The sequence below is a fragment of the Stigmatopora argus genome, chromosome 9 (genome assembly GCF_051989625.1).
Source record: "Stigmatopora argus isolate UIUO_Sarg chromosome 9, RoL_Sarg_1.0, whole genome shotgun sequence".
NCBI lineage: Eukaryota > Metazoa > Chordata > Actinopteri > Syngnathiformes > Syngnathidae > Stigmatopora > Stigmatopora argus.
Window position 1 is genome coordinate 10,157,427 of NC_135395.1, and position 21,821 is coordinate 10,179,247.

At 40.1% G+C, this 21,821-nt stretch overlaps 4 protein-coding genes across 4 annotated transcripts; 3 read left to right on the forward strand and 1 right to left on the reverse strand.

Moving 5' to 3' along the window:
* The first annotated feature begins 456 nt into the window (after nt 1-456).
* Nucleotides 457-5,414, forward strand: clic2 (chloride intracellular channel 2). Its single transcript, XM_077609270.1, has 6 exons — nt 457-680; nt 2,582-2,691; nt 3,054-3,179; nt 3,392-3,492; nt 3,570-3,751; nt 4,401-5,414. The coding sequence occupies exons 1-6, from the start codon at nt 627-629 to the stop codon at nt 4,560-4,562; spliced, it is 735 nt and encodes a 244-aa protein (XP_077465396.1). The 5' UTR covers nt 457-626; the 3' UTR covers nt 4,563-5,414.
* A 3,457-nt stretch (nt 5,415-8,871) lies between these two features.
* On the forward strand, nt 8,872-11,666 carry c1galt1c1 (C1GALT1-specific chaperone 1). Its single transcript, XM_077609992.1, has 2 exons — nt 8,872-9,124; nt 9,876-11,666. Exon 2 carries the CDS (start codon nt 9,883-9,885, stop codon nt 10,837-10,839), a length of 957 nt encoding a protein of 318 aa, XP_077466118.1. The 5' UTR covers nt 8,872-9,124; nt 9,876-9,882; the 3' UTR covers nt 10,840-11,666.
* A 588-nt stretch (nt 11,667-12,254) lies between these two features.
* Nucleotides 12,255-13,983, reverse strand: mcts1 (MCTS1 re-initiation and release factor). Its single transcript, XM_077609993.1, has 6 exons — nt 13,803-13,983; nt 13,402-13,554; nt 13,229-13,326; nt 12,830-12,963; nt 12,614-12,681; nt 12,255-12,539 (listed from the first exon to the last, which is right to left on the reverse strand). Exons 1-6 carry the CDS (start codon nt 13,811-13,813, stop codon nt 12,458-12,460), a joined length of 546 nt encoding a protein of 181 aa, XP_077466119.1. The 5' UTR covers nt 13,814-13,983; the 3' UTR covers nt 12,255-12,457.
* A 285-nt stretch (nt 13,984-14,268) lies between these two features.
* cul4b (cullin 4B) lies at nt 14,269-21,579 on the forward strand. The gene is made up of 20 exons (XM_077609943.1): nt 14,269-15,156; nt 15,780-15,895; nt 16,020-16,123; nt 16,195-16,264; nt 16,714-16,787; nt 16,860-17,022; nt 17,228-17,317; nt 17,694-17,776; nt 17,855-17,922; nt 18,010-18,128; nt 18,216-18,408; nt 18,490-18,594; nt 18,668-18,778; nt 18,860-18,945; nt 19,134-19,241; nt 19,365-19,478; nt 19,856-19,961; nt 20,030-20,202; nt 20,276-20,428; nt 20,680-21,579. Exons 1-20 carry the CDS (start codon nt 14,712-14,714, stop codon nt 20,773-20,775), a joined length of 2,577 nt encoding a protein of 858 aa, XP_077466069.1. The 5' UTR covers nt 14,269-14,711; the 3' UTR covers nt 20,776-21,579.
* The last annotated feature ends 242 nt before the right edge of the window (nt 21,580-21,821 follow it).

Genomic DNA, 21,821 nt, shown 5'->3' on the forward strand with positions numbered 1-21,821 from the left:
CCTAAAATGAAAAAGTCATCCACATTCTTTAATATTTCAATGTCAATTGTTATTTCAAAATAAACGTGACTTGTTCAACACATTTCCCCGCTTTGACACTAAAAAGTATGAAAACAGCTTCTTTTTTTTAATCAAAAAAAATTCCTTTTTGTTTTGATGAGTATTTTTTGGGTGTGTGTGGTATTACATGATGTCATCGAAACTCCAAATGTCCAATTATCCGATTTGGACGCAACCATCCGGCACTTTGCATGTCTCACGTTATTGGTATGTGAGAAGATTGCTTAAAAATGAACAAATATGTACTTCTTGACTAGTCATGCCTTTCTAAGCTTCTCCGTATTACCATATGGGTCCCAAAGTCTATTTTAAGCCACCCTGAAAGACTTTATAAGAGCGCGTGCCCAGCCCCCTTTTTTAAGGACCTCCCTAATTTGGGGAACGCTCTCGAGGTGATATATCCCCCCCTCCCCAAATATGCAGCGTGCAGCCTTGAGGTTTCCCACTCGCTCCTGACATAACACATCTTGCTTCCTCTTCAGTCTTTTGACTTAATTTTATTTTATTTTATTTTAACACTGTTTTGACTCTGAAGTGAATATTCACTTGGACTTTTTGGGGAGAGCATGGCACTGCGACAACATTCTGAAAAGGAGCCGATCATCGAGTTATTTGTTAAGGTCAGTATACTTTCACTTTTGGGTTGACAAAATGACGGCAATAGACGTCTAATTTATTTATGTTGAAATGTCTGATTTGATGTGTCGATGGCAGTGTACAACATAATCCTGGCCTGTAAGGATATTGCACATTTTTTTATTTTAAATTATTATTATTTTTTTAAATTAAAATCTTTTTACAGGTTCATGAGCTGTGTATATAATTTGGTGTAAATATACAATGTGGACATCTGCTGCTTATAGTCCAGTACGATTTATGACCATGTATACATAATTTGGCAGGTGAAGTTCATTCATCAGTTCAGCTTAGTTTGGCGCACTTCGCTGTCATAAAATTGTCTCATTTTCCGGACCGCTTTATCCTCACTAGGCTCGTGGGGGGTGCTGGAGCCTATGCCAGCTGACTCCGGGCCAGAGGCGGAGGACACCCTGAATCGGTGGCCAGCCGATCGCAGGGCACAGGGAGACGGACAACCATGAAAACTCAAACCCATACCTAGGGGCAATTTAGAGTGTCCAATCAGCCTACCATGCATGTTTTTGGAATGTGGGAGATAACCGGAGTACCCGGAAGAAACCCACGCAGGCCCGGAGAACATGCAAACTCCACACGGGTCGGACGTGACCTGGATTTGAACCCAGGACCCCAGAGCTGTGAGGCTGATGCGCTAACCACTCACATCACCGGGCCGCCCGTCATAAAATTATGATATACACACATATATTATAGTCAATACTACTCAAATGAGGAGTCAATCCAGGGAAACTCATTAAAACCACAACCAAGATAGCTCATTTTATCACATTGGATGACCAACTTTATATATGTAAAATAAAATATTTAACCGTAATTTATTTGCAACCCTATTTTTTTGTCGTGACAAAAACTGATTTGCCCAAAAGGGAAAGATTTGTTAAATGGTATTCAAATTGAGGGTAAAAAAATCACTTGGTTGAGTCTTTTTTCCCCTCAATTCATCAACTCGGTTTTGGCACACTCAAAAAAATGTACATACCTCCTCACCTTTTGATTGGCTTGTATCCACTATTGACATTTCAATGTTTGTCACCGTCAGCTGAGCGCTGGCTGTTTTTATCAGAACACAGGCACAGCCTTATCACGGCCTACGTGAGCAGAGAGCATGCTGTTTGATGACTGCCCCCCCCCCAGTACCCCACCCACTATGCCTCACACCAGACACACCCACCCATGCGCATGAGGTCAACAAAAAAGGCTCTTGTTTCCCAACCAACCATTTTCTATAGCGCTTAGTCTCTACAGGATCACAGCACAGCTGAGTTTGGGTGGGATAAACCTGTAGAAGCAAATTCCCCCAAAAGGCCCCACATGCAAAATACACAAGTATTGTGAAATATACTTTCTTGGCTGTGTGAGTGGGAAGGGAGGGAGTGATATCGTTTCTTTTTATTTGGAGTCAAGTTGAATTATGGCCGTTCTTGAGATTCTCAGCTGTTTCAAAGCATGACACAGGCATACACACTATTTATATACAGACAGTAAAATGGCATAACAATTTACACGAAGGGGAGGGTTTGTAGAATGATATTTACATTGTAAAAGTAGTGATAAAGTACTTTTTTTTTAGCAGTGACAGTTAGCTCTAATTTGGTTAAGGCCAATTCATCACAAATCTGATTGACGGTCATGGATTCAGACCAGAAGTCAAAAATATGAGTTAACTTGATCTGTAAAATATTTCCAGATCGAATTGTCTCCCATACTTATTGCACTCAACAGAGATTTTCAGCTGCTTTTTCCACTTTGAAGTCAGATGACTACTTCCACGACAACACAATGCATGTGTCCCACCTTGTACCCCACCCACCCGAGCCAGTTAACAAGCAGGAAGGAAATGGATGTATTTTCTCTCTATGTGCAGGCCGGCCATGACGGCGAGAACGTAGGCAACTGTCCTTTCTGCCAGAGGCTTTTCATGGTACTGTGGCTGAAAGGAGTCAAGTTCACTGTGACCACTGTTGATATGAGGAAGTAAGTACGCCTCCTTTTCCTGTCATTTCCTCAAAGACCCTCTATTACAAGAGAGGAACTGCAATGTTGTTGTTTTTTTCCCTGCAAAAATCCAAAACATTTCATGGCAACAACATGTTAAAAATTACTTTTCAACCAGATCATACAATATGTCTTATGGTAGTTCATAAAAGAGGAAAATTGATATTGAAAATACCTACTAACGGCAATAGACGCCCAGTCTAGTCTATTTTACTAGACATTCTTGGTTACTACTTTAATTCTCCATATTTTTCATATATGACAAAATGATAGGTTTTCTCTCAAATATTAGTCCTTCTCCAGGAAACTGGATCATTGTCGTTTTGATGTCTTGGTTTCAGGAAGCCCGAGGAGCTGAAGGACCTGGCCCCCGGCACCAACCCGCCTTTCCTGCTCTATAACGGCACCCTCAAAACCGATTTCATCAAAATCGAGGAGTTTCTCGAGCAAACATTGGCCCCTCCCAGGTATTGTGTACATACTCATATTACGATATTCTGTATCCCAATAAGTCATCAATATGAATGATCATGTGGGCTGATTACCCATATTTAATCTTGCCATTTCAAAAACAGGTCACCGGGAGAATTAAGATAACGAGACTTCATTTTAGCCAACATTTTAAGTGCCCACTGAGTGTTTTACCTAAACAAAGTGCAAACATGTGTTTCTTTTGCAGTTACCCTCACCTCAGCCCACTAAACAAAGAGTCTTTTGACGTGGGTGCTGACATTTTTGCCAAATTCTCCGCCTTCATCAAGAACAGCCCAAATAATGCCTGTGAGTCAGCTTCATTTTAGCCATCATTAAAAGTCTTTTGAAGATGATCCATAACGATGCTGCGCCTGATTTGCCAGTTCAGCAGAAAAACATGCTGCGGGAGTTCCAGCGTCTGGACAATTACCTGAACTCTCCCCTGCCTGAGGAGATTGACCACAACTCTAGAGAGGTAGCGGGCATCTCCAAGAGGAAGTTTCTCGATGGGGACCGCCTCACCTTAGCGGACTGCAACCTTCTCCCCAAACTTCACGTCATCCGGGTAAGACACTCGACACCGTGAATATTCCGTTTTTATAGATCTAAAACAATGTTTATTTTAGCTTTTTTTAAATATATTTTTAGATTTTACAAAATGATTTTTGAACTAAAAACACAGAAAAAAATTGATTAAAAAATACAATTATTGATTTAAAAGGGGATAATCAAGAGATTTAATATACATCTATAGTCTTCATTTTAATTTGATCCTAAAACTGAAAGTCGGCACTCATGATTTACTTTCCCGGGCCACACAAAATGATGCGGCGGGCCAGATTTGGCCCCCGGGCCGCCACTTTGACACATGTGACTTAGAGGGTGCATGTTGGCCAGAGGAAGAACAATTTTTTTTAGCTCATTGACTGCCATTACGGTACTAGACGTCCATTTGGTTAAACATCTACAAGTAATAAACTCATTTGAATGCATAGCAGGAGATTGATTGGTTGCCAGACGATTGGACATTCATTATCTTCTTGATACAAAATACGCTCGGAAATAAGAGAAAAAATATTGCAAAAAAGCCTTGAAACCAAATTAAATCCACATGTAAAACCACAACACGCGAATCTACGTTTCTGACGCTAATACTTTCCTTGTCCTAAATTTGGCTTGGCATTTGTTTTCAAAGAACTGCATTTCTCTGACAGGTGGCCTCCAAGAAGTACTGCGACTTTGAGATCCCAGCCCAGTTCACGGGCGTCTGGCGATACCTGCACAATGCCTACGAGCGAGATGAGTTCAAACAGACGTGTCCTGCAGAAATCGAGATCGAGAAGGCTTACTTCGGAGTTTCCAATAAAAGGAAATAAAATGTTCACTCCACGTCTGGCGAGGGTGCTGCTGTGCCAAAGACTTCACTGCAATTTTAATCACCTTAAAGATGCTATGAAATGGTGACCATGTCATAAAATGGAAATGACTTCACCAATGTAGATTTATACATAGAAAACAAATTTGGCACTTACATTGTACTTTTTATTAACCATTTTGTAGTTATTCCACTTGACACAACACATCAGAGAGCGTCCCCTTTATACAATTTGACAGTACTACAGTCGCATGGCAAAAAGAAAATGGAAATCTTTAAAAATATATATATTTTAATGGGTGGGTCCAAGGTAGCTGAGAAAAGAAGATAAATTAGGATTTAATTACCTTATGAAGCCTTTTTTCTCTCTTAATTTTTTATCGATTGGTGTCCAAAATATGGCTTGTTATTATTTTAAAGCCACTTGCTGTAGTATTTTAATGCACCTTTAAGACCAGGATAGAGAATGTTTTAAATATTTTTTTTAACTCTATTTTTTTAAAATAAATGCAGTATTCCAACAGCTGCCTTAAGAACTCAAGTATCAGAACACACTTTAAAAGTAGCTTTTGACAGGTTTAGTCAGCAATGAGGCCATTGAGTGTTAATTTAATTGACCAGATTTGTATTTATAATGTACATACATACAGTATATTTTCTATGATTGTTGATGCAGCAGAACCCTTCAATATATACTGTTCTTTTTTTATGCAGAAAAGAAACTACTTCTTGTGTACCTTTTTCCATACTAACATAGTTGGAAATGTGCTACTTTGATACTAACAAAAGGTTCAAAACATCAACTGTGTCTTTTGTCTTGAATCATAAAATTGTTTCTGTTGTGAAGCACCAATGTCTTTTACCATTTTTTTTTCTTAAGGACATTCTTTAAACGAATTTAGAAATAGAGCGTGCATCTTTTGTTGTTTAAAATGGCAAATTATATTGCAACCTGTTAATCAGTCAACAATTGGTAAATAATTGTTAGAGGAATTAATTGTAGAAATATTCCATGGTTGCAATTTAGAAGAAATGTCACATATAAGACACACGTTAATTGTCTAGTGGTTTATTCAGTCACAAAAAAAGGACAATTTTACAACTTTAAAAAATAGATTTTCTATTCATCTTCATTCAGGGGTGAAGGAGTCTTATGTCTACGCTGGCATCTAATTGGTCACGCAGTATTTCCAGAAGCATGCTGTGAATGCCATACAGAATTAGATTTTAAGATCTGACATTTTCTTTGCATTGTAAACAACAAATTGATAGATCTCACGTCCTAATGAGCTATTACTTGATTTAAATAATAATATACAACAAGAAAAAAGTACAAAAAAGTATTTAAATGCATGTACTGTTATGTCACACTATCTTTTTGAATACGCAATAATGATAATAATCCATGAGAATTTTTTTTCCATACAATATAATATTTTTTTTGTAATTCTGTGAATGTATTGTGGTTTTCAGTGTAGTAAAGGTTGGGAGTTAGCTCACCTCTTTTGTTGGTTTTGGGCAAACCCTGCCCTGACCTGATGGCAATTAGAGTGCGAAGCCTGTCGGCCGCGGCCAACTTCAAAACGGCCGCCTTTAGACCTTCAATCTTTACACAAAAATCACAATTGTAATCCATGTAAAGGAATAAGTTCCATATTTACACACATTACTTACCATGTTTGCATAGTTATCCCGTGGCGCTAAAACAGAAGAGTTCACATTGTTACGTTTGCCTCATTTTGCAATTCGAGTGGCATAGATGGATAAAAGTTTGACCGCACCTTTCGTCAAGATTTCTCTTTGCCCATCATGTTGTAGCAGTAGAGGATACAGATTATTCACCTCACTCTGTTCTCCTTCTGTATTGTAAGAGGCCTCTTCTGACACTAATTTTTGTAGGTAATCTGCAGGGGAAAACATTCATAATCCATATTATTAAATATTGTGATTATCAATATGCTCATGCCACAGAGTTATTATTATTTTTTATTTAAATACAACCTTAACACTCCACAAGACCTAAATATTCTACTATTACATATGCTATTACTCCTGTATTAAAAAAATAAAACATACAGGGCACTTATTTAACTCATTAAATGCCATTGACGGTGCTAGATGAAATTCGTCCCTTGTATCCAAAAGGATTGCGTGTCTAGCGCCACCAATGGAACTGGAAGATGGACACAGCCAGTCCTCACAATTTATATAAATTGGACATCTAGGTCTGTCAATGGCATACAGCGAGTTAAACACTAGGAACCTTTATAGCACATGTGTCAAAGTGGCGGCCCCGGGGGCCAAATCTGGCCCGCCGCGTCATTTTGTGTGGCCCGGGAAAGTAAATCATGAGTGCCGACTTTCAGTTTTAGGATCAAATTAAAATGAAGAGTATAGATGTATATTAAATTCCCTGATTTTCCCCCTTTTAAATCAATAATTGTCATTTTTTAAACCATTTTTTTCTGTTTTTAGTTCAAAAATCATTTTGAAAAATCTAAAAATATATTTAAAAAAAGCTAAAATAAACATTGTTTTAGATCTATAAAAAACTGAATATTTAGGGCTTTTAATCCAGTTCTTTTAATCTATTTATAAAAAAAATAAATCTAAATATTATATCTAAAATGGTCCAGCCCACGTGAAATCAAGTTGACGTTAAAGCGGCCCGCGAACCAACCCGAGTCTGACACCCTTGCTAGAGTGTTACTTGGGCGATATGTAAGGAGAGTGTATTTCTATTTGTATTCCTTTAGTTTTAATTGACATATTATTTTATTTTCAATGCAGCTTTTTTTTTTACAATGTGTGAAGCTGAAATTCCCAAGAGAAAACCACTGCAGCAAAAGGGACAAAATGCTAACTTAAATTGATTAAACCCTTGACCAAAAAAGTTATAGGTCATGCGCGTCAACTTTTAAATAGCTGTTCAAAAAAAATGTCTAATTTGTTAAACTTGAAAGCAGTCAGAAAAGACATGTTTTTAGGTTTTTACCTGGCTGCAGCTGTAGGTTGGAGTCAGGATAGAGAGGTAGTGAATGCGTCCATCTTGCAGCAAGAAGGTAAAGCACAGCCAGAGACAACATGGCGACTTGCACCCAAAATTGCTAGCGGCTTGGCAAAGAACTTGACATATATACCCGCACGCCCTCCATCCATCACAAGTGATCAATACATTATCATCAGAGCCAGCGTTTGTCCTTAATGGATAGGGCGTCATAGATGCCATTTAGGGGAAGCCTGTCAAGTCACTAGCGCCTATCTGTGCTTGTACAGAGAGGCCTGACAAATGTTTACCCGTCCTCACTAATAACGCGCGGCTGTCCGGCCAAGCCGCGGTGCTTTATGCGGCACGACGCCTTGACGGGTGTCTTCCAAAGCATCATTGCTCACTCACGACATCCCCAAAAGACGTCACTGCGAGATCTCACATCATTCTACCACGCCCAACAAATGTGTGGTTTAGTGAATAAGTCCAATTTAAAAAAAAGAAGAATTAGGGATGTCCTCATCACATCTATTTGCATTTGAGTCCAGGTCGTAAAATGGAATGTCTACCTGGATTATTTTCTTAGCGGTCAAAGACATCAAATCCATTTTAACTGGGAAGGCTGGCATTGAATGTTCATGTTTCATTACCATTGACGGCAATAGACACCCACTGTCCCACCAATTAGTTTTTCGCAATTACAGATTTGGAAGCAAATGAACGTTTGCCATCCCTTCCACTTCGAATAGTTTGGACGTGTAGTGGCATCAATGGTAGCCAATAAGGTAAAAATGAAATGAAATGAGTTCTTCCTCTTGACAAAATGTATACTCGCACCAAGTAGTTTTTCATTTTAGACCTCCAATCCATTTGAATATGAACATTAAAAAACAAATAATATCTATACTAATATACAATGTTAGTGTGATTTTTTTCTAAAAACCTGTTATTAGTACAGCTGGCCACAGATTCAGGGTGTCCCCCACCTCTACTCCGTAGTCAGATGGGATAGGCTCCAGCACCCCTGCGACCCTAATGAGGATAAGCGGTTCAGAAAATGAATGAATGAATAGTACAGTATTGGCATCGGGGAGACGTATAGGGAGCCAAAAATGGTATTAGAGCAAAACTTTTACTACTAATTAATATTCAAGTTTTATCGGGTCACCTGATGAATAATATTTGGTTTATTCAACTGTTATAATAGAGTATACATATCTTATGAACACATAGTATCCGAATATATGCTGAAGAAGGGGGCGGTGTGTGACTGTATATACCGGATACCACCAGGGGGAGGCAACAAAACGTTATACTGGCGGCGAATCTACCTCAAACACGAAGACAAAGAAGAAGGATAGTCTCAGTTGACAAGAGTAAATAGACGCTGTGATCTTCACTTTTTTTTAATTCTCGCCTAACTGGACTAGTGAGAGTGGAAGCAATACACTGGAAACAAATTAAGAAACCCGCAGCAGGAGGAACTTTCGCCAGACGCATTAATTAGTCATTACATCAATAACGAAGTGACAGTCGACCATCCTTAGCCTTCCTGCTACTGCAACCTATCATTTGTAAGTTTTGGAACGACGCGTGTTTTGGCAGATAAATGCTTTAAGCTGCTTATTTGTTCTCGCTAAGAAGACTTCGAGGTCATTCCACGTTTGTATAGGCGTTAGAAATTGGACAACAGGTTCGATGAAATGTTCCGATCATGTTTTTACATTTGCTGATTTTGAGGATCTTTCAAGTGTTTTCTTCCCAATTTGAATAAAGCCATGGCAACATTATACCTATATAAAAAAGGGAAATTAGTACAGCGGTGTTTAAATCAAGCTTAAACACATCGTAGACTCATTTTCTGCCATCGACAGACATAAAATCACTATGAGCTGGGAAGGTTGGCATGTTTTACTGATATTGACAGAGACTAATGTCCAATCCTTTTGCACTGGAGACTTGGCAGCAATTGGTAGAGCCTGATTTCCAATCACGTGATCTGATTGGGGACTTCCTCAATATCGACTATTATTTATTGTGTTCATTTGCTATTTTTCTATGATGTTTGTCTTCTACTCCTGGCGATTGGGTTAACACAACTTTTTTGTTTGCTCAGTTCAATTTGTATTAAGGTGCATAATTGCCATTATGAATACAGGAAAAACCACTAAAATCAGACTTTGGAATTGTGTGTAAACATGTGAGTAGTGATTGTAAAACCAAGCCCTGTTCTTTTTGTGATTGTAAGATTTCTATCAAGTTGCCAAACCTGTCAAGCTGTAAGAGCTGTATTTTCATTTTGTTTTGTTTGTTTCCCACATGCAGTCTGGTGATGTTGCCCGAAGGGGGCTCTTTTGTCAAGGGGGTGGCCCTGGGAGCCGTCTTCTGCCTGTTGCTCTCACTCCTGGGTACGTTCAGCCCGAGCACCCAGACCGACTCGGAAGAGCCTCACGAGCACCACCACGTCCAGGCGGCGCGGAACGGCAACCTCACGCAACTGACAGACGCCCGGACGCAGGAGCTGAAAAATCAAGTGCGGGTATATTGCGTCATCATGGTGCGGCCCAAGATTCTGACCTACTGGTCCGCCGCCATGGGAACCTGGAGCAAACACTGCGACAAAGCTGTGTTTTACACGTCCGAGGCTTCCAACGGCCTCGAAGCGGTCGACCTGCACGAGAGCGACGACTGGGCGAGGTTCGGTAAGGCTCTGAAGCACGCTTTCGAGAACGCCGGCGACATCCGCTGGTTCTTTTTGGCGCAGCCTACGACCTTCGCTATCATCGAGAACTTGAAGTACCTGCTCCTGGCCAAGGACTCTAGCGAGCCCTTTTACGTGGGCAACGCCATGAAATCCGGCGAGCTGGAGTACGTGGCGTACGATAGCGGCATCGTCCTCAGCTACGAAGCTCTCAAGAGGTTCGTGGGCGTCCTGGGCGATAAGTACAAGTGTCCGATCCAGGGGAACATTTTGTGGCAGCTGAGTGAAGAAAAGCAGCTGGCCGTCTGCCTCAAGTACACGGGCGTCTTTGCGGAGAACGGCGAGGACGCACGCGGCATGAACTTGTTCAACAGCAAGAGCGTGAACACACTGATTAAGGACAGCATGAATGAACACCCGGACAATGTAATAGATGGCTGCTGTGCGGATTTGGCCGTCACGTTCAACGGCATGACCCCGAACCAAATGCAGGTTATGATGTACGGAGTCTACAGGCTCCGTCCGTACGGCCACGATTTCAAGGACTTGTTGATGTTTGACCCGCCGGAAGGATCAGACAATGACTAGGCCACTTTGTCTACTACACCTGGCAGGGAAAAACTTCTGTTGTTTTATTTTTTAACCTTAAGCACTGGGGCTCGTAACCCGATATTTTAAGAGCCCACAATGTGAATACTGTATTTACCACAGTATATTACTGAGAAACACTTGAACAAGTTCTTTTGTGCATTTTCACCAACAAATTTACGTGCGAGTCGATAAAAAGTTCAATTTCAGAACAGTTAAATTGGCTGCTCTGGTGAGATGATCTAATTACACTCAAATTTCTGGATTATGAGGGGCACCTGACTGAACCGCACCCACCAGGTTTTTATGAGGTTTCACACCTGAAGTCTGCTGTTGTCACGATACTAAAATGTTCTACTCTATATTAATGCACCAAAAAAATCTTATGTTTTTTTAATCCTGCATATAAATAGATAAGAAAATATTTAGATTCAGTTTATTACCACATTATTTCCAATGTGTTGGACGTCTAGCACGTCAATGGCATTCATTTTAGTATCGATACTTTTGACAACACTACCAAAGACATACAGCTCGTTGGACTGTAAAAATCCATCCAAAATGCAGTGGACTATAAACCACAGGGAATAAAATGAAAGAAACAAAGTTTATAGTCCAAAAATTACAGTAGTTCCTATCATGGGGAATTGAGTTTTGATCATTTTTGTACTTTTTGCACTTTGCACCTCGTTCCTGTTGCACAGATAAACAGGCGATGAACACAAACCGTCCTCTGAATGGAAACCAGGCTGGGCTACGCATTGACAATGTGAACTGAGCTTCATCAGTATATCCAATGATATTGTAATATAGATCTTTATAAACATCTTGTTTTGTCTGTGTTCCTTTTTAGATGTATACATAGTACATTCCTGTATGAGTAAACTGGTGAAAAAATAGAATCCTCTCTGAATATCCTGCACTTGATGTGAAGAACAAGTGAAACAGGGTCACAATTCCTGTCAATGATTGTTAAACAGTTTTATTTACAGTCGTGACTGCTATGGGACCCTTTATGGCCATTTTACTAGCTCTGAATTACAGGTGTATGTATAACATTCAATTATTTTTTACATTTAGTATTCCTGATGACCATTAAGAAAAAAATAAATTAATTGATAACTAGAAATTGGTGAACAATAAACAGAAAATGATTAAAACTTTAAATTAATAGAAAATAATTCACAATGTACAGGACGTGACCCTGGAATGCTCCAAAATGTGCAGGAAGTGATCCCAGAATAACCAATTTCCATTGGCTATGATAAAAATTGGCTTAGAATGCTCTTTTTTTTTTAGAGCCAAAACATTCAGTTCCTTTTGACTGGGTTAAATGAGTTAACACTGTTCTCACTGGAGGATCTTGCTAAACAGTATTATAGCCATTCTTGTCAGGACCATATAAGGAATCAGGATTTAAAGTACGTATGGTATTTTATTGTCACATCCTTAGCAAACATCCTGTTTCAAGTTCAGTGTGAATATAAGCCGTCAAAAGGAGACATTTCCTTGAATTAGTACACAATGGTGAAATGTTACAAAGCTTTGAGTCGTAAACAGCCTTTATCAGGAGCACACTATGTTTAACGGCAAAAATGAATGTCTTCTTTTTTTGGTATCATTTATAAGTCTTCATATGCCACAGGCCGTCATTCAGATAATGAATGTTCTCAATGCCGATGCCCTTGTTGACTTTTTCTCTGTGGGCAAAGAAGATAAGTCAGTCAGTTTTGTGAGTCAATATAAAACTTGGATTGTGTCCCGGGACACTTACATGCTTTCTGCAGACATCTTCATAACGCCAACAGACAGCGCGTGCTGTTTACCCTCTGCCATGATGGCCTGTTATTTCTTGTTAAAGACAAAGTATGGTGCTAAAGATGTCACTTGAACATTCTATTCAAAGCCTAAGTATTATAAAAACAAAAAACTAAGTACTCCGATGTGCAAAAGAATTCATGCAAATCCAAGAATAGATAAGGAAGGATACAACTACTGTGTCCAGTGCAGCCGGGTAGAGTTTCGCGCCTGGTGACGTCAGTCCGGGACACATGATGTTGGCACCACTTAGGACAAATTTGATGGCCCCTTTGTCTACTTGCTGGTGAGGAAGAATAAATGGATCTGTGAGGAGATAAGAAAGCCCCTATTACCACAAAATCATTTCATAAATGAGCTCGAGCTAGAACTTTATAGTGGACTTCAAATCAAATTGTTTTCCCTCTTTGTTAAGAATTCATCATATTGATAGCAAAGAGGGGTGTGGCCATATATCAATATATGGCAATACTTTGTATCCTAATAGGTTATTGATATGCTCCCATGAAGAATCGGTTTATAGCTTCAAAAATATGTCACTGTTTAACCCTGTTAGGTGTTTAAATTTTACATTTATGCAACAGTCTGAGGGTGGGGTAGAAGGGGCCTTCTCGTTGTCTGAAGAAGAGCAACTCGCCATTCACGGTCAAAATTTCAATGTGTTCGTGGCTGAAAAGGCAAAAGAGAACGAGTTAGGAGATTTATATACAGAAATCAAGATGGTAAAAATAGGAGAATCCGCACCATCGCACTATTTTGACAGGGTCCTTCTTTGGCATGATGTTGTTGAGCCATGATTCAATTTCGGGAAACTGATCTATTAGCTGACTCTTGATCCCTTTGATCACTGATGTTTTCAATTGGATACAGTTGGATACATTCTCCTTGTCGTCAAATCTACAACATAGAATCACATGTGTTGCCAATAAACATCGATCACGCGTACACATCAGATGTAAAAAAAAAACACTATCATTGAGTTTTCCAGAACTTTGTTATAACATTACACTTTATAAAGGCTTATAAAGGATTCACTTTACAAAGGCTGATAACGGATTGTGCTAATATTCAACAAGAAAACACCTGCACAAGTCATAGCTGCGTCTATTAGCATTAGCTTCGGGATGAAAATAATGACCACTCACTTTTTGAACATTGTGGTTATTCGTTGTTCCTCGCCTTTACTGTGTGATATAATGACTTATTTAACATACACAGCGAAAGATGCGGTATTTTAATGCGAAGTGGAAACAATATAGTGCAAGTTAGCCCACTTCCACGTTATTTATGAAGACGGCCGTAAAGCTGTGTGTCAACGACTTACGTTTATTTTACGACACTGTTGTCGAGTCCAATGTGTGTCGTCATTGGTGGACTTTGGTTGATAATCAAAATAATAATAAAAAATGTGCAAAGAGAACACATTATAAAAATAATTTTGCAAGCAAGAAAAAAATGTAAGCCCCCAAATTATTTTAATAACACAGGATTATTTGCAAACAATTTTCTCGGACACTAGTTTGACTCCGCAATTATAATATAGCGCCTCCTTGTGGGCTAAACATTCAATACTAAAAAACACGCTGGTGCAAAAACTACTTTTGGATAAAGTACTTCCGGTGGGGTCATCGAGTAGTTTTTAAGAGCCGTTTCTTTAAGCGTTCGCCGGCGGTTTCTTTTTTTTTCCTCCAAGCGAATCCCTCTGCGTCCAAACGCGATACCTTTCCGAAGTTTGATTTCCGTCCAGCGTCTCCTCTTGCCGGTTGCTTTCCCCTGGACGTATCGGCGAGACGGTTAAAGGCGAGCGAGTCAAGAAGAGGAAGCAGTAGGCCACCATCTTTCTTTTGGATGCCAGCAGTAATAACAAGAAAGCGAGCAGGCCAGCTTTGAGTGGAGCTCATCACTACTTTGACTCATTTCCACTCTCCCATATTTCTCCGCCGCGGGTTAAAAGAAGGAAAGCCGCCGACGTTGAGCTCATCTTCCCCGACGAGCTTTTGGGAAGTTTCCGATCAGAAGACTGGCTGCTAAGAATTCGTATTCCCAGATCTTTCATGTTTCCAACAGGTTTATCTTCCCCTAAGCCCCCACCGCCAACCCAGGAGGCAAGAGCAACGTCCACTGATGTCAAAAACGACAGCGGAAATATTCTATCTTCGAAGAAGAGGAAAATAAACGGCTCCGAGAGGGAAGAGACCACCGACAGCATCTCTCCTTCGCCCACCAAGAACCTCACTTGCCCGTCGCCAGCCTCCTCGTCGCCGGTGCACATCCAGAAGAAGTTGCGTTTCGAGGACTCGGTGGACTTCATCGGACTGGATGTGAAAATGGCCGAGGAGGCTGCCGCTGCTTCGGCTTCGTGCTCCCACAACAAAAGCAAAGGCGTGCTCCTGGCTGTCGGCGTGGGGGGCCACCACGCCAACGGACTCAGTAAAACCGGGACCTTCTCCAACAGCAAGCCCGGGGCCGCCAAGAAGCTTGTCATCAAGAATTTCAAAGGTACCTCCTCGACCCGAGTCACGTGACAAGTTCATTTTCACGATGCTGACAATATCAAGCTGACACTTTGCAATCAATTTGCTCATTAAAGATGAGCTCAGCCTAAATATAAATCTATTAAGTGGAAATGCTGACTACTGATTTAGAATTGCACGTAGCCTGTGCAAACCCTTTTTATTTCAAATATTGTTGTTAAAGTTTGAGATACAATATCCTGGTGTAGGTTGATTCATATCTAGATAAATAGAGAAACTATCCTTATATTTAAAGTAGCCATCTAAGTGGAAAATAACCCTCCAATATTATCTATTATATACCTCCCGATATGATTTGGCTCACATTACAACATGGGACACCTCAATTACTAGGAACGCAATTTACAATTTATGAAGGATCTATTTCAAAATGGAAAAATTAACAATTTTTTTTACCAGTGTTGCGGACAATCCTAAGTTTTGTTTTGCTCAGAGTATGTTTCAGTGCGACAATTCTGTCCAATATATATATATATATATAGCAAAGCTGCATTATTTGCAATATTCTCGTAAAGTCGTTTTTCGTAGCAACCTATTGCTTCCTTTATGAAATTGTATAAATGTGGATGGTGTTCTTTCCGCACGCAGAAAAACCCAAGTTGCCGGAAAACTACACACAGGAGACGTGGCAGAAGCTGAAAGAGGCAGTGGAAGCCATCCAGAACAGCACTTCCATTAAGTACAATCTAGAGGAGCTCTATCAGGTAGCGTTTTCCACCTCGTCATTGAAGAAAAAGTCAAGACAAAAATAGCCAGCTCTGACTTTTTTTTTTCTTCTCCTTGTTGTCGTCTTCCTTTGCCTGACTTTGCATTTTTTTGCACCTTCAGGCCGTTGAGAACCTGTGCTCCCACAAGATTTCTGCCAAGCTTTACAAACAGCTGAGGGCTGTTTGCGAAGATCACATCAAGGCCCAGATTGATCAATTCAGAGAATATCCTTTTTCATTCATAATACAGAAGCGTACCTGTCATTTAGTAACCTTTGCCTTAATGCTATTTTCACGGGCGTCCTGGACAGTGTGCTCTTCCTGAAGAAAATAGACAAGTGCTGGCAGGATCACTGCAGGCAAATGGTACTTGTCAATGTATTTGGGTGCCATGAATTCACTCTCACAGTCACTGGAAAAATAACAGAAGTCTATCAGCTCCAGTGTGATTTAAAAACTAGTTTTGCAATGATGCCATTTTTTTGGTTCCTGGTAGCAATTCCGACACCCGGATTTAGAGTATAAACCGATGCCGATTTAGCCTGTCGCCATGTGCAATAACTGAATTATATAAATAATAATTATGCACTTTTTTGTACCCTCTTTAGAGTTTACGGTTAGCGGCTTAGCGTGAGCAATTGTAGTGAACATTTCAAAATGAAGCACATTTTCAATATAAACAGATCCCTACAGTTACTTATTATATTTTAGATTCTACATTTGGATAGCTTTTAAATGAGACCCATTGTGAAAATTCAGATTTGGAGAAAAAAAAATGATTGTATGGGTTTTAAACAGTTTGATTTCCTCAACAGATCATGATCAGGGGTATATTTTTATTTTTGGACCGCACGTATGTTTTACAAAACTCGATGCTGCCGTCCATCTGGTGAGTAAAATCTATTCTTTTTTATGAAGCTGCCATGAAGTCACTGCTCACAAACCTATTCATCTTGCGCAGGGATATGGGTCTGGAGCTCTTCAGGTTCTACATCATCAGTGATCGGAAGGTGCAGAGTAAAACCATAGATGGCATTCTGCTGCTAATCGAGAGGGAGCGCAATGGCGAAGCGATAGACCGGAGTCTGTTGAGGAGCCTACTGAGTATGCTGTCGGACTTGCAGGTAAACTGACTAACCGCTATTGTCGTACCAACGCCACGCGTTGTGTGTGTGACATTATATCAATGTGGTACTTGTCCTTATAGTGAGATAATCGCTATTATGAGCCTTGTAGCCAAAATCGGATGGTGTCGGGACGTACTCAGAAGTTCACACCGGTACACCTTTGTTGATTGCTGACATTGATGCAATTGCAATGACACCATAGATATATCAAGACTCCTTTGAGGAGCGCTTCTTGGAGGAGACAAATCGCTTGTACGCTGCGGAAGGCCAGAGGCTGATGCAGGAGCGAGAGGTAAGATCTTGGACTATGTATTCTTGTCAGGGTGAACAACTGGACGGACATAGTCATATTTATATATACTGGTGCCCGCAAAATATGTACTAACTCTGTACTATTGTTATTCAATTTTCTTTAACTCATTAGACTTGTATCTACAATTGCTATAACGCTCCAATTACAATGTCTGTTATCAACCAAGAACATTTTTAATTATTCCATGGTTTTAGTGCATGACAACTGCAGTTCAAATAGAAAACCAACAATCTTTACGAGAAAATCTTCTGTCTTTCTCGGGTCAATTCTGGTCACCAAATATAATTCCTTGCCTTATTTAAAAAAAAAATATGTTAGCAGTCAAACTCAAAGGCAGGGATTGGTCTGTTCGCAGGTACCAGAGTATCTGCATCACGTCAACAAACGCTTGGAGGAGGAGGCAGACAGAGTCATCACATATCTAGACCAGAGCACACAGTGAGTGTGTTTACTTGGCTGTTCAGTTTTAAATTTAAATAACAAGCATGGCTCAAATGTGGGGTTTTTAAATTGCAGAAAGCCTCTTATTGCCACTGTGGAGAAGCAGCTGCTGGGTGAACATCTCACAACAACTCTACAAAAAGGTATTTCATCAGTCGCTAAAACGGGGAAAATAGTACTCACTCTTATACAGAGAATATTGAAGACGAGACACGTGCTTGTTTTTCCAGGCCTAACGCACCTATTGGACGAAAATAGGATTCAAGATTTGTCTCTCTTGTATCAGCTCTTCAGTCGAGTAAGAGGTGGTGTTCAAGTGCTCCTGCAACAGTGGATAGAGTACATAAAGGTACATTTGTATTATTTATATGTAGTATTTCAAAGTTATGCTGCTGGAGAGTGTTTTAAGCAAAATGATATCTTTATTCTCGCACAGGCTTTCGGAAGCACAATCGTAATCAACCCTGAAAAGGACAAAACAATGGTGCAAGAATTACTGGACTTCAAAGACAAGGTGGATCACATCATCGATGTGTGCTTCATGAAAAATGAGAAGTTTGTCAATGCTATGAAGGAGGCTTTTGAGACCTTCATTAACAAGCGACCAAATAAGCCCGCGGAGCTCATAGGTCAGGAGGTTGTTTTCCATCATTTGAAGTCTTTCTTTCTCAAACTTTGACTGTTGTTTATAAATACCGTTTCATTTCCAGCCAAACATGTGGATTCTAAACTGCGGGCTGGAAACAAGGAAGCAACAGATGAAGAATTGGAAAAGATGCTGGACAAGATCATGATTATATTCAGATTCATCTATGGTAATATTTCTTAACCTGTGTAATGTCTTTCTTTCTTTTTGGTCATTACTGAGTCACTTTTTTTTCCATTTAGGAAAAGATGTTTTTGAGGCCTTTTACAAGAAGGATCTAGCCAAGAGGTTACTGGTTGGAAAAAGTGCTTCTGTGGATGCTGAGAAATCAATGTTGTCCAAACTCAAACATGGTTAAAAACCTTTTTTAATGGCATTTGACAAACATTTCTATTGTTGTGTATGAAGATTTCATTTTTTATTTTTGGCCTTAGAATGTGGAGCCGCATTCACCAGCAAACTGGAGGGCATGTTCAAAGATATGGAGCTTTCTAAAGATATAATGGTGCAATTCAAACAGGTAAGAATCAACAAACAGGTCGGCCTGTAGCTAGAATTACGTGAAAGGCCTCCAACAGTAAATGAACAGAAACAGATGCTATAAATTGCTAATTCTTTCCTTTTTTAAAAAAAAATATCACCACAACACTAGACTATGCACGCCCAACCTAACTATGTTCATCTCTTGCCATGTTGTATGTCTTTCAGTATATGCAGTGCCAAAACATTCCCGGGAACATTGAATTGACTGTAAATATCCTCACGATGGGCTACTGGCCCACTTACATCCCCATGGAAGTGCATCTGCCTCCTGAAGTGAGCAAAAAAGTTCTCGCATCCCCATTTATTTCCAATGGCTCCATTCATTTCCAATAGGAAAAAAATATATCAGAAAAATCCCCAAATTTCAAGTGACACATCACTGTTGCTTTTGTCCAGATGGTGCGACTGCAAGAGATCTTCAAGACCTTCTACTTGGGCAAACACAGTGGCAGAAAGTTACAGTGGCAGTCAACACTTGGCCACTGTGTCTTAAAAGCAGAATTTAAAGAGGTAAATGCTTTTGTTGGAATACTGCAAAAAAGAGCAGTAGTAGCACAAGGACGTCAACCGTGCACATCCAAATGCAAAATGTGTTCATAATTCAGATACTGCAACACTTGGGTCATGTTAGCTCAGCGTTAGCATCCCAGGACAGCTAGCATAACATTTTCCTAGTGGCAGTGTTTACTTTTCCTTCCCATGTTTACAAGTTTTATGTAAAGTTGAGACCATGAATAATTTTCTTTTGGTAATATTTTGATTAATTTTAGCCCCCAAACTAAAGACAATAAATAGCTATAGCTTATATCCAACTTCATCCCTATTCAATGGACCAAATTTTCAGTTTTCTGATGGATATCCAATCACAAACTGTTGTGTCACACCAGGGGAAGAAGGAGCTGCAGGTGTCACTTTTCCAAACACTTGTGCTACTGATGTTCAACGAAGGGGAGGAGTTCACTTTGGAGGAGATCAAACTTGCCACGGGAATAGGTATAGCCCGTTTCAACATCCATCCTGAAGTCACGTCCCCTTCGTTGATCGCGTCCCGTTGTTTTCAGAGGATAGTGAGCTGCGTCGAACTCTGCAGTCCCTGGCGTGTGGCAAAGCACGGGTCCTTACCAAAATCCCCAAAAGTAAAGACGTGGAAGACGGCGATAAGTTTTCCTGCAACGACGAATTCAAACACAGGCTATTCAGAATCAAAATCAACCAGATCCAGATGAAAGAGACGGTACGGCTACTCTGTCTAATGCCCGCGGCGTCATCACGGGGTAGTAAATGTCAATTGTTTTGCGCCACTGCAGGTAGAGGAGCAGGCCAGCACCACAGAGAGGGTCTTCCAGGATCGGCAGTACCAGATCGACGCCGCTATAGTACGCATCATGAAGATGAGAAAGACGCTGAGCCATAATCTTCTCATGTCCGAAGTGTACAACCAGCTTAAGTTCCCCGTCAAGGTGATTGAGGCTTTTTCTTGCATGTTTACCAAAATTTCGCCGACTTATGCTCTGTACCGGGACGCTTCAGTTTGTTTACTATAATCAATATAGCATTTGAAAAAGATGTCTGTGTTTGGTACAGGATCCAACAACACCCGTCAGTGGCCCTCAAACATGAGCATTTAAGCTCCTCCCCTAGTTTAATTTAATGAATGACTCGTTTTTCTATGATGGTTGTATCATAGATTGATATGTGCTTCTCCCCGCAGCCTGCTGACCTGAAGAAGAGGATAGAGTCCCTCATTGACAGGGACTATATGGAGCGTGACAAGGAGAATCCCAACCAGTACAACTATGTGGCTTAGAGAACAAATTGAAAACTAAATGACAATGAGAGAGAAAGAAGTATAGATGGTCACGAGTGAGCCGTCTTGAACTTTTTTTGCCCCAGCGGCCCCATCGTCATCGTCAACCGAGCCACCGACGAGCAGAACGGACGCCGCGCCGTAGGATGTTTGTCAAGGGGGTCTTTGGATTCTGTGGATTGCACCTCAATCAATTGAAAGTTTTGTCCATATTTCTCAGTGCCTCTGAGATCATTGGACGAAGGATGCACTCGCACACACATTTGCTGTTTTTTTTTTTTGGAGTGAAAATATTTATTTTCAAAGATAAGATTCCTGGTCAGCACTCGCAAACAATGTGCTCATGGTTACAGTCACTTTGATTGTCTTTCTTGCTCCACTCCTAAATGCCTACACTACTTCTAAAAAGTTCCAAACATTCAAAATGTCCTTGTTTCTTCGGCGCCTATCAAATATGAAAATGTTGGACTTCATGGGAGGCGTGTGCCAAACACATGTTGTCAAAGCTGTGATTGGGAACAAAACTGAGCACTTCTTTAGAATTCAGCTGCTACACCATCAAGATCTATAACTTCAGTATTTTTTTTTGTACAATGAAATCCATACTTAACCGACATTTTAACCTTTTTACTGTCCATAGTGTCATTTTTGTTTACCATTCAAATGCCAAAAGCACAACATTTCATCACCATCTGCTGTTTTCCTCCCTCATGCCATTTAACAAAGTAAAATTTCTTTGGGGCTTGCTGTAAGTGATTGCATTGGGGCACAACATGAACGAATAAACACATCTTTGTACAAATATGTTAGGTTCTTTGCTTAAGATTAAAATAATGCTTTCAACCAGAAAATGATATTTATGGAGAAATTGCATGGGCATTATTAGCCTCCTGAATTGTTCATTAAGCAGAAGGGATTGGAGGTTTTGAGTCATATCCTTGTTAATTCTATGTTATTTACAAGTTGGGGTATTTCTGCAAAATATTCTCTTCATCGGTCACTTCCTGATTATTTGTGTATTTATACCAGGTCACTTCGATAATATC

Excerpts from the sequence above, each read along its gene's own strand:
- c1galt1c1 (XM_077609992.1), top strand. The coding sequence starts at position 9,883 with ATGTTGCCCGAAGGGGGCTCTTTTGTCAAGGGGGTGGCCCTGGGAGCC.
- mcts1 (XM_077609993.1), bottom strand. Across the intron at positions 12,964-13,228 it reads CCTCAGACTGTTGCATAAAT|ATCCATTTATTCTTCCTCAC; the intron begins GTAAAATTTAAA and ends ATCTCCTCACAG. Across the intron at positions 12,540-12,613 it reads AAGATGTCTGCAGAAAGCAT|AGAAAAAGTCAACAAGGGCA; the intron begins GTAAGTGTCCCG and ends CTTTGCCCACAG.
- clic2 (XM_077609270.1), top strand. The coding sequence starts at position 627 with ATGGCACTGCGACAACATTCTGAAAAGGAGCCGATCATCGAGTTATTT. Across the intron at positions 2,692-3,053 it reads ACCACTGTTGATATGAGGAA|GAAGCCCGAGGAGCTGAAGG; the intron begins GTAAGTACGCCT and ends TCTTGGTTTCAG. Across the intron at positions 3,752-4,400 it reads CCAAACTTCACGTCATCCGG|GTGGCCTCCAAGAAGTACTG; the intron begins GTAAGACACTCG and ends TTTCTCTGACAG.
- cul4b (XM_077609943.1), top strand. The coding sequence starts at position 14,712 with ATGTTTCCAACAGGTTTATCTTCCCCTAAGCCCCCACCGCCAACCCAG. Across the intron at positions 18,129-18,215 it reads AGTGGATAGAGTACATAAAG|GCTTTCGGAAGCACAATCGT; the intron begins GTACATTTGTAT and ends ATTCTCGCACAG. Across the intron at positions 18,409-18,489 it reads TAAGCCCGCGGAGCTCATAG|CCAAACATGTGGATTCTAAA; the intron begins GTCAGGAGGTTG and ends TTTCATTTCCAG.